The sequence below is a fragment of the Anolis sagrei genome, chromosome 1 (assembly GCF_037176765.1).
Source record: "Anolis sagrei isolate rAnoSag1 chromosome 1, rAnoSag1.mat, whole genome shotgun sequence".
Classification (NCBI taxonomy): Eukaryota; Metazoa; Chordata; class Lepidosauria; order Squamata; family Dactyloidae; genus Anolis; species Anolis sagrei.
Window position 1 is genome coordinate 258105243 of NC_090021.1, and position 14561 is coordinate 258119803.

General features: G+C 40.5%; 1 protein-coding gene across 2 annotated transcripts in view; it reads right to left on the reverse strand.

Moving 5' to 3' along the window:
* Nucleotides 1-2451: 2451 nt before the first annotated feature.
* Nucleotides 2452-14561, reverse strand: part of ELP4 (elongator acetyltransferase complex subunit 4) — a 182188-nt gene continuing 170078 nt past the window's right edge. For both annotated transcript variants that reach the window (XM_067462690.1, XM_060766258.2), the window contains one exon: nucleotides 2452-3009. In XM_067462690.1, the coding sequence (XP_067318791.1) occupies nucleotides 2878-3009 (132 nt within the window). In that variant the 3' untranslated portion in view covers nucleotides 2452-2877. The remainder of the gene's footprint in view (nucleotides 3010-14561) is intronic.

Sequence of the window (14561 nt, forward strand, 5' to 3'; positions counted from 1 at the left end):
CACAACTGAGTTAAATTACTTAAACTTTAACATCGGTTGACTGGAGAGCAGGCTATAGTATGTTGTTGTTGAGTGCCTTCACGTCATTTCTGACTAATAATAATAATAATAATAATAATAATAATAATACTTTATTTATACCCCGCCGCCATCTCCCCAAGGGGACTCAGGGCAGCTTACATGAGGCCAGGCCCAACAGTTACAGGAAAACAGATATACAACATAAAAATAAATAAAATATAATGAAAACAATAACTCAAAAAATAAAAAGTAAACACAATGTAATATAAAATCACAATAATTGAGCACAGTGGGTAGGGCCAGTGATCCCAAGACAAAACTATCAAGAGGTTTTCTTTCCAGAATTTGTTCAGGGGAGTTTTGTCTTCCTCTGAAGCTGAGAGAGTGGGATTTGCTGAGGGTCACCTAGTGGGTTTCCATAGCTGATCAAGGACTCCCAGGGAGCATCTATATTGTAGAATTAATGCAGTTTGATACCGCTTTAACTGCCAAGGCCCAATGTAATTGAATTTGAAGTTTGATGAGGCACCAATACTCTTTGGCAGAGAAGGCTAACCCCCATGATTCTGTGGCACCGAGCCAAGGCAGTTAAAATGGTGTCAAACTACATTAACTCTACAGTGCAGATGCTCCCCAATTTCCAAATGCAACAATCAAAACTCCATGCTACACTAGCTAATCTGAGACCAGTCATATTCTCTCTGTTTTTGAAAGCAGAATCCTTATCTGTGAAGGAAACATAAGTTTAAAAAAAACCTGTATACCTTTGATGGGACCCAGATTTCACTCCCATTGCCAGAAGAAGCCCCTGAATGGATTTCAACTCAAGAGTTGGGAGACCACCACACTATAAAATTAAAGCTAACTGCATTATATCATTTGAAATGGCAGGTATTTTTAAGTTTTATGTACATTACAAAATGGCTTTTTCATGGTATTTGAAATGCTACATACTAGTGTATATTGCTTTTATTATGGAGGGTGACAAGTTTTTAGTGTGAGAAATAAAACAAAACATCACCGAGTAATGAAAGTGTTAATCTTGTTATATTTGATCTATTGAGTATCTTCACAAGTTCCTGTTCAAATTTCCATAATATATATAGAAAGCAAAAGAAGAAGTGATTTGAAAGAGACAGCAATATATGGGTATAAGAATGTGGTTGTCTGTTACCTTTATGAAACTGACAGCTCCGTTGTGAAACTTTATTTTGAATAGATTTAAAAAAGGATTTGCGTCTTTAGAAATTAAAAAAAATATAAAACAGACATATCTTTAAAAAAGAAAGAAAGAAAAAACCTCAATTGTTACCTCTAATGAAATAGCGGATGACAAAACAGTAGTCTTTTTGATTTTGATCAGAAAAAATAAACTGGTAGTGACAGAATATGATGGATAGATTTGACATCCTGGCAAATCACTGTCATTGATTCAATTATTCTAATTCAGAATAAAAGCTGTATACAGTATGTGTTTATGGTACAGTGGATTTTTTTAAATGATTGACATTCATCATATTAGACAGTTTTAAAAGCTATGTCTCCATTTTACTCACAGCATTATAAAAAGTAAATCGTTTAACCAACACTTTAGCTCCAGTCCCATCAAAATACATTAACATTATTACAGTCAATGTTTATGATTCAAGGTGGGAGTGGTTCATTGCAGTGTGATGTATAAAACTGTAGTTTAGAGCTAAACTTTTAATGCAAAATGAACTTAATTGAAACCTCTATGGTGAATAATGGAAAATAGTTTGCTTCTTGCCCTAAATCCAGGACTCCATTATTTTTAAAAAGTAATTTGTAGGCCCTACTTGAACACTAACCCTTGATATCTATCCACTCACCTAGTTTGTATGCTAGTTTTATACAAGTATGCAAATTGTACTGCCAATAAATATTTATATATTTTTCCTAGATGGGAAATATTCATACATTTACAAATAACATATAAACAACAGTTTGAAAAATTGAATTGGATTTATTTTCTGCTGCACTGTATACTTCTTTCCACAATATCTCTTCCACAAGCTCCAATGCACTCCCTCTGTTTTCTAGCATTAATGTAGCTGTCAGTTTGAATTTCAATCTTGAATAATGTCTGTTGACATAATTTCATAGCGCTGAGTTCAGTTGGTTGGGATTACAGTTCTGAACTAAACAAAAAAAATATATGTCTACATTTAATAATTTTCACTCAAGCATATTTATTAGCTGATAAGGCAGACTAATTATCTATAATGTATTTTATATATTATAATACATTTTAACATTCATTTTTGTTTTATTAATAATAGGATATTAGTATAAAAGATAACCTAGCATAGTAATTTAATTGCTTAGCTACTATATAAAATAATTGGTCACATTTTGATTCTAATAGATTTTCTAGAGTAATGAATGTTTGACATCAAAATAACCCACAAGAAGAATTCATAAATTTATTTATTATTCACAACATAGATACAAAAATACAAGAGTGTTCTTAAACATATGTAAAATAGTTTGGTTAAGCATATACAATTGTATTTTTCTTTGTTTCACCAACTATCCAAAATTTTAATAATAACAGGGAAACTGATGATAATCGAAAATAATATGACCCTTCAAAACAGCAACCTACATTAGGTTTACAAAATTAGGATGTACTTGTCTACAGTAAAAAGAACGCAAATCAAAGCACCACATTCAAAATTAGCATAAAAATAACAAAAATAAGGCTTGCAGCTTAAAAGTTAGCTGCTTAAAAATAGATTGTTGTGTCATAATTTTTAAGAAAATATTTACATAAGTCATTAACAGTCATAATTAGAGTGTCATATAATTCGAAGCGAAGCTGCTAAGTAGAAATCTCTAGAAGTCCAGGTGCTCCTTGCCTATGGCCATTGCTCTACATCCTGAGCTCAGCAATTTGGTGGGTTCTGCCAGATCCTGTTTGCTTGTGCGGCTCACTGTGTCTGACAAGTCTGGAGGCAAATGCAATCGCTATGGCAGGAGATTTTGGAAGGTGAAGGCAGGTGCGGGGAGGAGAGAAGAGAGAGTAAAAATGTAATTAATTTATTCTTAGACCATGCAAATCTCAACAGCTATTCCTTGACAAGAATAGTCATTACAGTATAAGAAACATTTATTATGACATTTTTTCAGATACAATTATGTTGTGTGTTTCACAAATTTCTATACAGAATATTGTATTTTCCAGAACCTTTTTTCTGTCTTGAGTCCATGTTCCAAAGAAATGGGGGGGGGGGGTGTTTACAATGCAAGCCTAGTATGACTACAAGGAATTATGAATGTCTGGTGGCACTTACTCCCAATTGGTGGATTTAGGATTGTAGTCTTACAGTACAAACAGAGGCATGCTCACTCACAAATCATTTTCCTGTTGTTCAGCGATGCTTATTTCCAAATAATTTGTGCATAGTTGTAGGCTGAATGCGTTACCCACATTCTTGAGAGTGAACCCTACCAAGTTGAGAAGAGAGGTATACTTGCGGACCTGCTTTGGTCAGAAAGCATCCTTGTTCCAATACCAAATTATTTCAAAACCAGTTGGGTTCCAAATAAAAAAATCAAAACTGGGTGAGTGTAAGTTTCTTACATAATACCACATTACAATATTAGTACCAGAGACTTGGGCCCATCTAAAAAGGTAGAGGTTTTCCCTGACATTAAGTCCAGTCATGTCCGACTCGGGGATATGGTGCTCATCTCCATTTCTAAGCCGAAGAGCACCTCCAAGGTCATGTGGCCGGCATGACTGCATGTATTGCCGTTACCTTCCCGCCAGAGCGGTACCTATTGATCTACTCACATTTGCATGTTTTTGAACTGCTAGGTTGACAGAAGCTAGGGCTGACAGCAGAAGCTCATGCCACTCCCCGGATTTGAACCTGCGACCTTTCGGTCAACAAGCTTAGAAGTTCAGCAATATAACCCACTTGGGGCTCCATCTACAAGGGCCATTTAATGCAGACCTGGGCCAGAGTAACAAGGTCCAGTCAAACCCTACCTATGGGAGGGCTATACTGCCTGTCTTTGTTCTGCTGCGGTGGCCAGACTTAGTCCCAACTGTACAGTTAAGACAAACCTGGTTCACCCTTAATGGATGGTCACCTTTGCATTTTCATTGTTCATTGCCGCAGCAGTGACCATGGAGCTCTGAAGAACTTCTGGCTGCTGCTGGGCATCTTTGCTAATGTCAGCAAAAGTAAACCTTCAATGTGGAGAAGAGGGGGGAAGTGGGGTGAGTCTCCCTCCTTTCACTGGGTTTTCTAGATAGCTTTGCTGAAATCAGCAAAGGCACCTGGCAACAACCAGGAATTCTCTGAAACAGAAAAAGGTAAGTTCTATCTTCTTTTCTCATGTTTTGAAATGCAGAAAAAAATGAGGTGGCAGCACTGGCCAATGTGACTAGCTGAGCCAATTTCAGTTAGAACCAGCCCAGCTGTTCCTGTCACACTAAATTGCAGGGCTGCTCTGGAGTTTTAGGGAAGTTCTGGAGTATTCGTCGACTTTTCCAAATGTAGGGCAAACCTGCAATAACAGGATATACTCCACTTTGGAAGCTGGAATTCCCTGAACATCATGTGGATGCTTAGAAGCAACTTCTGACCCACTTTGTAGTGAGTGGCCCATGTAGATGTTCTTGGTCTCCCACCATTCTTTTGAGTAGCAATCGTAAGAATGCCTCTACTTCTATGGTATAAAATGAATATACAAACTGGGATCTAAAGTTCCTCAAAACCAGTTCTATGCTACTCTTTCATGAGATGTCATAAGCCACTTTTGAATCTGAGGAGACTTTTAAAAGGAAATTATAGGATTTGATATATTTAAAGAAAAATCCCAGTGCCAAACACTTGGAAAGTCATCCATAATACCTATTTGAATCCTTGTAACTGTATGTGTTATGTACAAAGATGCATTATAAGTATTAACTAACAAAACCAAAAGCCACTAAATAATTCTTCAGAATTATCACATTTTAGCTAGAACAGAAACATATCCAGGTTTGTTTGTTTATTTTGCTCTTCTGTAAGTCTAGAGCAGGGCTTCTCAAACTTTTTCAGCCAGGGAGACCTTTGCGCAGCAAAAGTTTCTTGTCCAAGAAATCATTATATTGTATTATATTATATTATATTATATTATAGTATAGTATAGTATAGTATAGTATAGTATAGTATAGTATAGTATAGTATAGTATAGAGTTTGCATGGGCAAACTTTATGACACATTGTGTTTTAAAATTTGACAGACGGGCCAGGCCAGTGGCAGATGGGTGGAGAGTGTTTGTGTGAACTAATTGAAAAAAAGCATAAACAAATTCCTATTCACACTGCACATATCTCATTTGTAGTGCAGGGGAGGAGCAGGAAAGAGGAGGGAAAGCTTGCCGGTGGCGGAGAGACCACAGAGCCCCTCAGGATGCTTTGTGGAGCCCTAAGGGCTCCGCGGAGCACACTTTGAGAACTGCTGGTTTTTAGAGGTTTCTATTGTTTACTATTTTTAAAAGGCTCATTTGAAACAGATACTAAAGCTCATTAAGAATTTGAAAATGGATGCATATATATGTCAAATATGCGATTAAGGTGGTTACTGTGGTTAAACCCTTCAGAGAAGAGAAAATGGATAATAGAAAGATTGGGTAATGGAAAAGGGTTGATTAAATATATATAACACTAACATACTAACAAACAGAATTAGAAAATATTTTCCTAAGACTGGTTAGGCAATGAAAAGAAGTAACCCAACAGGTAAAACTTAAGAAGAATATCTAAGAAGATAAAAAAAGAAAGAATGAGAGAAAGAAAATAACTAAAACAATACAGAGAATTATTAAAAGTAGAGATGAACAGTAGATTTAAAGAATAACAAGATTCTTCCTTTGTACAGATGAAATGTTAACCTTCCAAAAACTTTGGTAATTTAAATGATATCAAGATAATAGAGACTAAAAATTTGGAAGTAACATAATGTAATGTTTTAAAATGTTTTGTTTACTTGCCCTCCACAATATTTTCCCCTTCAGTCATGATTCATTAGATATGTGCTAAAACTGATTAAACTATTAGCCATTACTTTAATAAGTACCTCTCCCTCCCACTTCCTAATGTACATTGTGGAAAATATCAATATAACAACAACAACAACAACAACAACAACAACAAAACAGATACTATTAATGACCTCAACTATGTTGTTATTATGAAGAACTGGGATAAAGGTTTATAGGTAGTGTGAAATCCAAAATCATTGTACACAAAGAAGTACTTCTATATTCTTCTTATTACATTTCTTGGACTTCTCTACTACAATTCTTTGTAATCTGAGGTTTTTAGGTTTGTCATGTAGCATTTCAAGTCACTCTAACTTCTCCAGGGTCAAAATGAGATATGACATAAGGTCTGACAAAACTATTCACCCATTTGCAGACGGTTACCTTTTTCTTTTTTTTTCCCCATGAAAGGCTACAATGACAGGCATTTCACTCTACTATTATGCATCTATTTAGAACCAAAGTGCTTTGGGCTCTGAGCAAGAATGATGTGGCCCATGCTTAAAAGGCCACATCAGCACCAGAAAAACAAAATGGGTGACAGAGAGCTTATGGTTTTGATAGTGTATAGGGATGAACAGGAATGGAGAGCCACAAAGATACAGGAAGGGCAGATGACAGATTGCAAGAGCATCCCCGATTTTATGAAAGGAATAAGAACTGTCTTCAAAAGGGATACGGAAGGAAAATATATAAAAAAAGAAAAAAACTATTTTCTAGCATTACAAAAGTCATGAAGACTGATATAGGAAGGAGATGAGAGATGTGAGGAAATGCTAGGATGTCTAAAAGTTTGAAAATAAGACTCCATACACTATGTGTAGAAAGTGGATACTGAGTCTCACAATACCAGAATCCAATTCAACTGAACAATGGAAGAATGTAGAAGACAGTGGGGGATCCAGGAAGAAGAAATAGACATATTTCCTCACATAGCACATAGTTAAATATGAAATCATCTACCACTAATTTATTTATTTATTTATTTATTTCACAGTTTTTTATACCGAGCTTCTCAACCTCATTGAGGGACTCAGCCCAGTTTCCAGCCATAAAAAACATATACCCTCATTAAAATATCATATATCACAATTACAAAAACAACTTTAAAAACACTATATATAAAACTACAGTGGTCAGTTGTCCTATTAAGATGGATCTACACCAACTTCCATCCAGGGTCCTATGGTGTTGTCTCATTCATCGAAGGCCTGACTCCACAGCCACGTCTTCACCCGTTTCCTAAATGTTAGGATGGATTTGGTGGTTTTGGCGTCCAGAGGGAGAGAGTTCCAGAGTCGCGGGGCCACCACCGAGAAGGCCCTGTCCCTCGTCCCCATCAGGCGCGCTTGCGAGGCCGGTGGGACCGAGAGCAGGGCCTCTCCAGATGATCTTAATAATCTTGATGGTTCGCAGAGGAGAATACGTTCGGAGAGGTAAACAGGGCCGGAGTCGTTTAGGGCTTTATAGGTCAACATAAGCACTTTGAATTGTGCTCGGAAGCTAATTGGCAGCCAGTGGAGCTGGCGTAACAGCGGAGTGGTGTGCTCCTGTACCCAGCCCCCGTTAGTAATCTGGCTGCCGTGCGTTGGACTTGCTGCAGCTTCCGGGCAGTCTTCAAAGGCAACCCCACGTATAGAGCGTTGCAGTAGTCTAAGCGGGATGTAACCAAAGCGTGTACTACCATGGCCAAGTCAGCCCTCCCAAGGTATGGACGCAGCTGGCGCACAAGTTTTAATTGTGCGAATGCTCCTCTGACCACCGCTGAGACCTGGGGTTCCAGGCTCAGCAATGAATCCAGGAGAACTCCCAGACTGCGTACCTGAGCTTTCAGGGGGAGTGTGACCCCGTCCAGCACAGGCTGTAACCCCGTACCCTGTTCGGTCTTACGACTGACCAGGAGTACCTCTGTCTTGTCTGGATTTAGTTTCAATCTGTTGTCCCTCATCCAGTCCGAGACAGCGGCCAAGCACCGGTTCATGACCTGAACAGCCTCCTTAGTGGTAGGTGGAAATGAGTGATAGAGTTGGACATCATCTGCGTACAGATGACATCGCACCCCAAAACTTCGGATGATCTCTCCCAACAGCTTCATGTATATGTTAAACAACATAGGGGACAGTATTGAGCCCTGTGGGACTCCACAGTGCAATGGCCGAGGAGTCGAGCAGGAGTCCCCTAGTGACACCTTCTGGGAGCGACCCTCGAGAAAGGACCGGAGCCACTGCAAGGCAGTAACCCCAAGACCCATTCCCGCGAGGCGTCCCAGAAGGATACCGTGGTGAACGGTATCGAAGGCCGAAGAGAGGTCCAGCAGAACCAACAGGGACACACTCCCCCTGTCCAGTTCCCGGCGCAGATCATCAACTAAGGCGACCAAGGCTGTCTCAGTACCATGTCCCGGCCTAAAGCCAGACTGTGACGGATCTAGATAGTCCGTGTCCACCAGGAATTCCTGGAGTTGCGAGGCCACCACACGTTCCAGGACTTTGCCCAAGTAGGGGAGATTGGAGACTGGCCAAAAGTTGATGAATTGAGTGGGGTCTAGTGATGGTTTTTTCAGCAGCGGTTTGATGACAGCTTGTTTTAAGCTGGCTGGAATCTTGCCTTCCCAAAGGGAGGCATTAACCACCACCTTTACCCACTCTGCCAAACCCCCTCTGGCTTCTTTTACCAGCCAGGAAGGGCAGGGGTCTAGGATGCATGTGGTAGGTCTCGCCTCTCCCAGAACCCTGATGACCTCATCGAAAAATTGGACAACTTACTTACTTACTTACTTAGGCGATCCCTCGTTGGACGAGTAAGATGGTCTTCCATTATGGATTTCCTTGTGGGTCCGTATGTGGCTGTGGAGCCCTATTCTTGCTCTGCATCTTCTTCTGCAGTGAGGGCATTGGTTTCCAGGTGGAAGGCGGTCCCGGTCGGGGTTGGCTTGACGCGCCTTCCTCCTGGCACGTTTCTCTCTTTCACCCTCCACGCGTGCCTCCTCAAATTCTGCAGCGCTGCTGGTCACAGCTGACCTCCAGCTGGAGCGCTCAAGGGCCAGGGTTTCCCAGTTCTCAGTGTCTATGCCACAGTTTTTAAGGTTGGCTTTGAGCCCATCTTTAAATCTCTTTTCCTGTCCACCAACGTTCCGTTTTCCGTTCTTAAGTTCGGAGTAGAGCAACTGCTTTGGGAGACGGTGGTCAGGCATCCGGACAACGTGGCCGGCCCAGCGGAGTTGATGTTGGAGGACCATCGCTTCAATGCTGGTGGTCTTTGCTTCTTCCAGCACACTGACGTTTGTCCGTTTGTCTTCCCAGGAGATTTGCAGGATTTTCCGGAGGCAGCGCTGATGGAAACGTTCCAGGAGTTGCATGTGACGTCTGTAGACAGTCCACGTCTCACAGGCATAGAGCAGGGTTGGGAGGACAATAGCTTTATAGACAAGCACCTTGGTCTCCCTACGGATGTCCCGGTCCTCAAACACTCTCTGCTTCATTCTGGAAAATGCTGCACTTGCAGAGCTCAGGCGGTGTTGTATTTCGGCGTCGATGTTGACTTTGGTGGAGAAGTGGCTCCCAAGGTAGCGGAAATGGTCAACATTTTCTAATGTTACACCATTAAGCTGTATTACTGGCATTGGAGAGGGATTGGCTGGTGCCTGCTGGAACAGCACCTTGGTTTTCTCAATGTTCAGTGACAGGCCGAGCTTCTCGTATGCTTCTGCGAAGGTGTTTAGAGTGGCTTGTAGATCTTCTTCTGAATGCGCACAGACGACATTGTCATCAGCATACTGGAGTTCTATAACAGATGTTGTTGTAACCTTGGGTTTGGCTTTCAGTCTGCTGAGGTTGAATAACTTGCCATCTGTCTGATAGATTATTTCCACTCCGGTGGGAAGCTTCCCAGCAACAAGATGGAGTATCATAGCGATGAAGATGGAGAACAGAGTTGGGGCAATAACACATCCCTGTTTGACACCGGATTCCACCTTAAATGGGTCGCTTTGGGAGCCACTGCTGTCCAAAACTGTTGCCATCATGTCATCATGGAGGAGCCGCAGGATGTTCACAAATTTGTTAGGGCACCCGATTTTTTGGAGGATGGTCCAGAGAGCGCTGCGATTCACTGTGTCGAATGCCTTTGCAAGGTCGATGAATGCCATGTACAGCGGTTGATTTTGTTCTCTGCATTTTTCTTGAAGCTGTCGTGCAGCGAAGATCATGTCCACGGTTCCTCTGGAGGGGCGGAAGCCATTCTGGGATTCTGGGAGGGTGTCTTCTGAGAGGGGCAGAAGGCGGTTTGCAAGGATTCTTGCGAGGATTTTCCCAGCGGAGGTTAGAAGGGAGATACCTCGATAGTTTCCGCAGTCTGTTCTTTCCCTCCCCCACATTTTCTACCTTTCCAGCTCCTTCACAGTTTTATAAAACTAGAATAAGAATTTCAGTTGTCCACCATAAAGGAATTTTTAATTACTGTCACCTCAAAGCCTTCTTTACAAGTTACCACAACATTGAAAAAATGCATGGTCAACAATATAGGTATACATTTTTGCTCCCATAGCAAGTGCCACATCACTTCCAGTCTCCAGTTTGGCAGGTATTTGGCACAAACACCCTTTCATGTATTTCTTTATGTTGTTAGATTCTAAGGTGATTGGGCAGGAGACCCAAACCCTTCTTTATAAATCAACACTAATTTGTAAATTTTAATACACAACTACACAGCTAAACTAAAAGTGAAAACAATCACCTGAATATCAGCATGAAAATGTATAATATGTGGGTGGCCACCAGGGAAATTTCAGAGAGATTCAGGGACAACATGTTTGTGTGTGCATGTTGTGTATTATAAGAATAGGTAGCTTGAGCTGTAGCACCCTTTACATAAGCAGATTTTCTGAGATCCTACACTTTGGGTGCATGCATGCAAATAAATCTTTGCTCTTTGCTTGTATATCTATTTCACCTGTGCAATACATTGTATCGAACAACAGGCAAGTAAAATAGGTCTGAGGATATGGCATTCCCACATACCAAAGTGTCAGGATCCAGTTTCCAGAGCCCAGAATTGAGCACCGGAAACTGAACTCCTAACATTTTGCCCTGATAAGAACCCTGCAGCTGGTGGCCTTGAAGAAAGCAGTTGTGTGGTGGCGGGAAGCTTTGCGCGGGGTTTTGGATCTGGCGGGAATTCACCGTTTGAACAAGGGGGAGGGTATATAAGGGGATGCCTGCTGCGTCCAGGCAATTCCGGCTTTTTTGTGCCTTAGTGTCTGACAGTAAAGTTCTTTATTTGATTACGATGGAAGTCTCGTGTCATTATTGAGCCCAGCTGTTGTGAGCTGACACCAAAGTATGTATCTGTAATACCTATTCAACATTACATGAAATTTACAGTGGAAATGAACTATAATGTGTTCCTTAACAAGGTCTTGCTCTACCATCTAAATGGGTTATGAAGGTAAGCCTGGGTTCCCTAAGGTTACGGCAGTGAAGCATACAAACATAACCCTCCCCGCAAGCACTCCCCCCTGCCCCGAAATTGAGAACATAAATTATCCATATAGCCATACCCACAAACTGCCAGCTCCACAAGATTAGGTTGGCAAAATGCTACAAGAAACCACAAACTCTTGACATGAACCACTTTCTTGTACCCAAATTATGGTGAATTTGGTGGGCATGGTTCTCTAAAAAGTTGGACAAATGAAACCAGGTCATTTGTGTAGATTTTTTGTTTGCTATCTTGCAAGACTGGTAAGGTCTTGGGACTTATGTTTGGAGCAAAAAGAGATTTTAATTGAATAAATGAATCAAATCAACATGTCCACGAGAATGACTATCCTGAAATTTGGCATTACAGGCATTTTTTTTAAATACAGATGTTTTGTCTGGAATTGATACAACAAGGTATATTCCTGTGGAATTTTTGAGTCTCGTTGCATTATTCATATTTACTACCCCTTCACATGGCTTGCGAAAAGGAAGGCATGCAGAGTGGCTTGTGGCGTTCCACAGGCCCTCCCTCATTCCCCCATCATACAGTGGTGACAGGGCAAAGTGGGTTGGCACTCTGTCCCCATCAGATGGGAGAGAAGGTGATGACACATGTTGCCCCGCCACCCTTTCCCCCATCATACGGGGAAAAGGGAAGGAACGTGTGGATAGCTCCACCAGAGCAAACCAAAATACACTTTCCTCCCTGTAGTACTGGAGGAAGCACCTTTCAATGCTTCCCCTCCACTTTGGGAGGAATGTGGGCAGGGCCTGCCGTGTATTGTTTAACAGTGCACGGAAGGCCCCGTCCAAGCCACAATTAAAAGTGGCAAAACAGGGCAAAATGCCCTGTGTGAAGAGGTCCTTCGTTTTGTGCAACTGTTGAATTTACTGGGTGTGGCAGCTAGGATACGGATGCTTTGCCCTCAATGAAAATATAAAGGAAGTTTCTGCGGAATTCCTGTGGCTTGTGGCATCTTTCCCACCTATTCTGCTATGTTTGAATTTGATGGTCATGGCAGATCTACTCACACTTCAAGCTGCTGGAAAGCCCTGGTTAGTGCCTTCAATAAATGATATCATATAAAATCTGTTAAATTTTAAGTTGTCATAACATCTTTTGTCCTTTTCCAGCAGTAGACCAACACAGCTTTTTTTTTTCTGTGTCAGGAGCGACTTGAGAAACTGCAAGTTGCTTCTGGTGTCAGAGAATTGGCTTCTCTGCAAGGAAGTTGCCCAGGGATACCCAGATGTTTTTTGTTTTGTCATTCTTGTGGGAGGCTTCCCTCATGGGGAGCTGGAGCTGACAGAGGGAGCTCAACCCGCTCTCCCCGGATTCGTACCGCTGACCTGTTGGTCAGCAATCCTGCCGGAACAAGAGTTAAACGCATTGCCCCACCGGGAGCTCTACCAACACAGCTAATTTTACCGAACACAGCAAATTCCATCTGAGCAACTAAATCCCATGTGTTTGTTTTTCTGTTTATTCATTAATATCACTCTTCCATAATTTATTTCCACTTCTTAAAAGAAAGATATCACTCCAGTCTAATTCTCCATGTAACATACAGCTAATCCCTGCTATAGCCTGTTGTTCCCTGAACAACTATTCCACAAAGAATACACAATAAGGAATACCTGAGTAATATTTTAAAATTTAATATTCAGAGCTGTACATTCCACAAAACAAATACGTTAAGAAGTGGATGAATTTTATAATGAATACAAAATAAATAAAAACATGTTCCTATGCACTTAGTTAAGAATGGTGTGGCTCATATAATGGTTTAAACACTAGTTAAGGTGTTCCCCAAAGGATCTGATTAAAAACCCATATCTGACAGTTTATGAAAGATTAACTTTCAATGCCCTACAATCTGAAAGGGTACCAATTACCTGCTGCTGTAATCCATGGAAACATTTTCATTGGTTTGGTTGGGTGTATTACTCCAACTTCTTTCACAGATCTTAAAGATCCACATATTTGTGACTATAGACAAAGCTATTACACTGACTTAGTTTATAGTAGTGTCATTTTTAAGTCATGGGGGAAGAGGTATGTACCAATGGGCATTGCATCAGTTGTACTAGTATTATAAGTAGTAACCCATGAAGTTGTGCTATTGGGATAACAATATGAAATGCAACAGGTTGTCATCAAACCATTATAGTTATTTTCATATTTCATCTTGTATGCTTATAGCCTAACACATATTTATGGGATGGGGAATCCATTTGGTTTCCATGGACGGTTCCTAGTAAGTGTGCATAAGGCTATAGCCTTATATGTTCATGGATCATATCCATAAATATTTCAGATCCATAAACACAGCATCATTCATGCACATCCGAAATTAACCATACCAAGGTTGGCAAAAAGCAAAGGAAGAAAGAGGAGAGTTCATATTCCAAAAAATGGCATTCAATTGGGAAACTAAGATTATAGAACTTCTGAGTTGTACCACCACTGACTTAGTATTTTGTTCTCAAATAAGAAATGAATTCTATAAATATCAAAACATTCACTGCTCTATTAAAGAAATCAAAGTTTTGGTACATGGCTTTTAAACACACATCTGTATTATTCATAGTATCCAGTGAAACAGGATTACTTCATATGAAAACATGTTGAAAACAGACCTATTCTGGATGATTTTGTAATCCATTTCAAACAGGCACCCCATTTTGAAGTGGAAGAAAAGGTTGTCAGGAAAAGTGGGAAATAACTTTTTTAAAAAACCATGCATCCACCCCAAACAGAACAGAGGAATAACCATTAAACAGTGGAATTTAGTTCTGGGTAAAATTAATAAACACAAACAAGCAGAGATCTTGTGCTATTCATCTCCAAAACTGACATGCTCACTATTAAAAAAAGGTATATGTGTGTATGGGGGGAGGAGGGGGCAGAGTTAAAAAAAACTCTACACCAGTACGTTAAAATAATATATAAAAAGAGGAGGACACTGCCAAGCATGTATTGACATTTACGCTGGGAA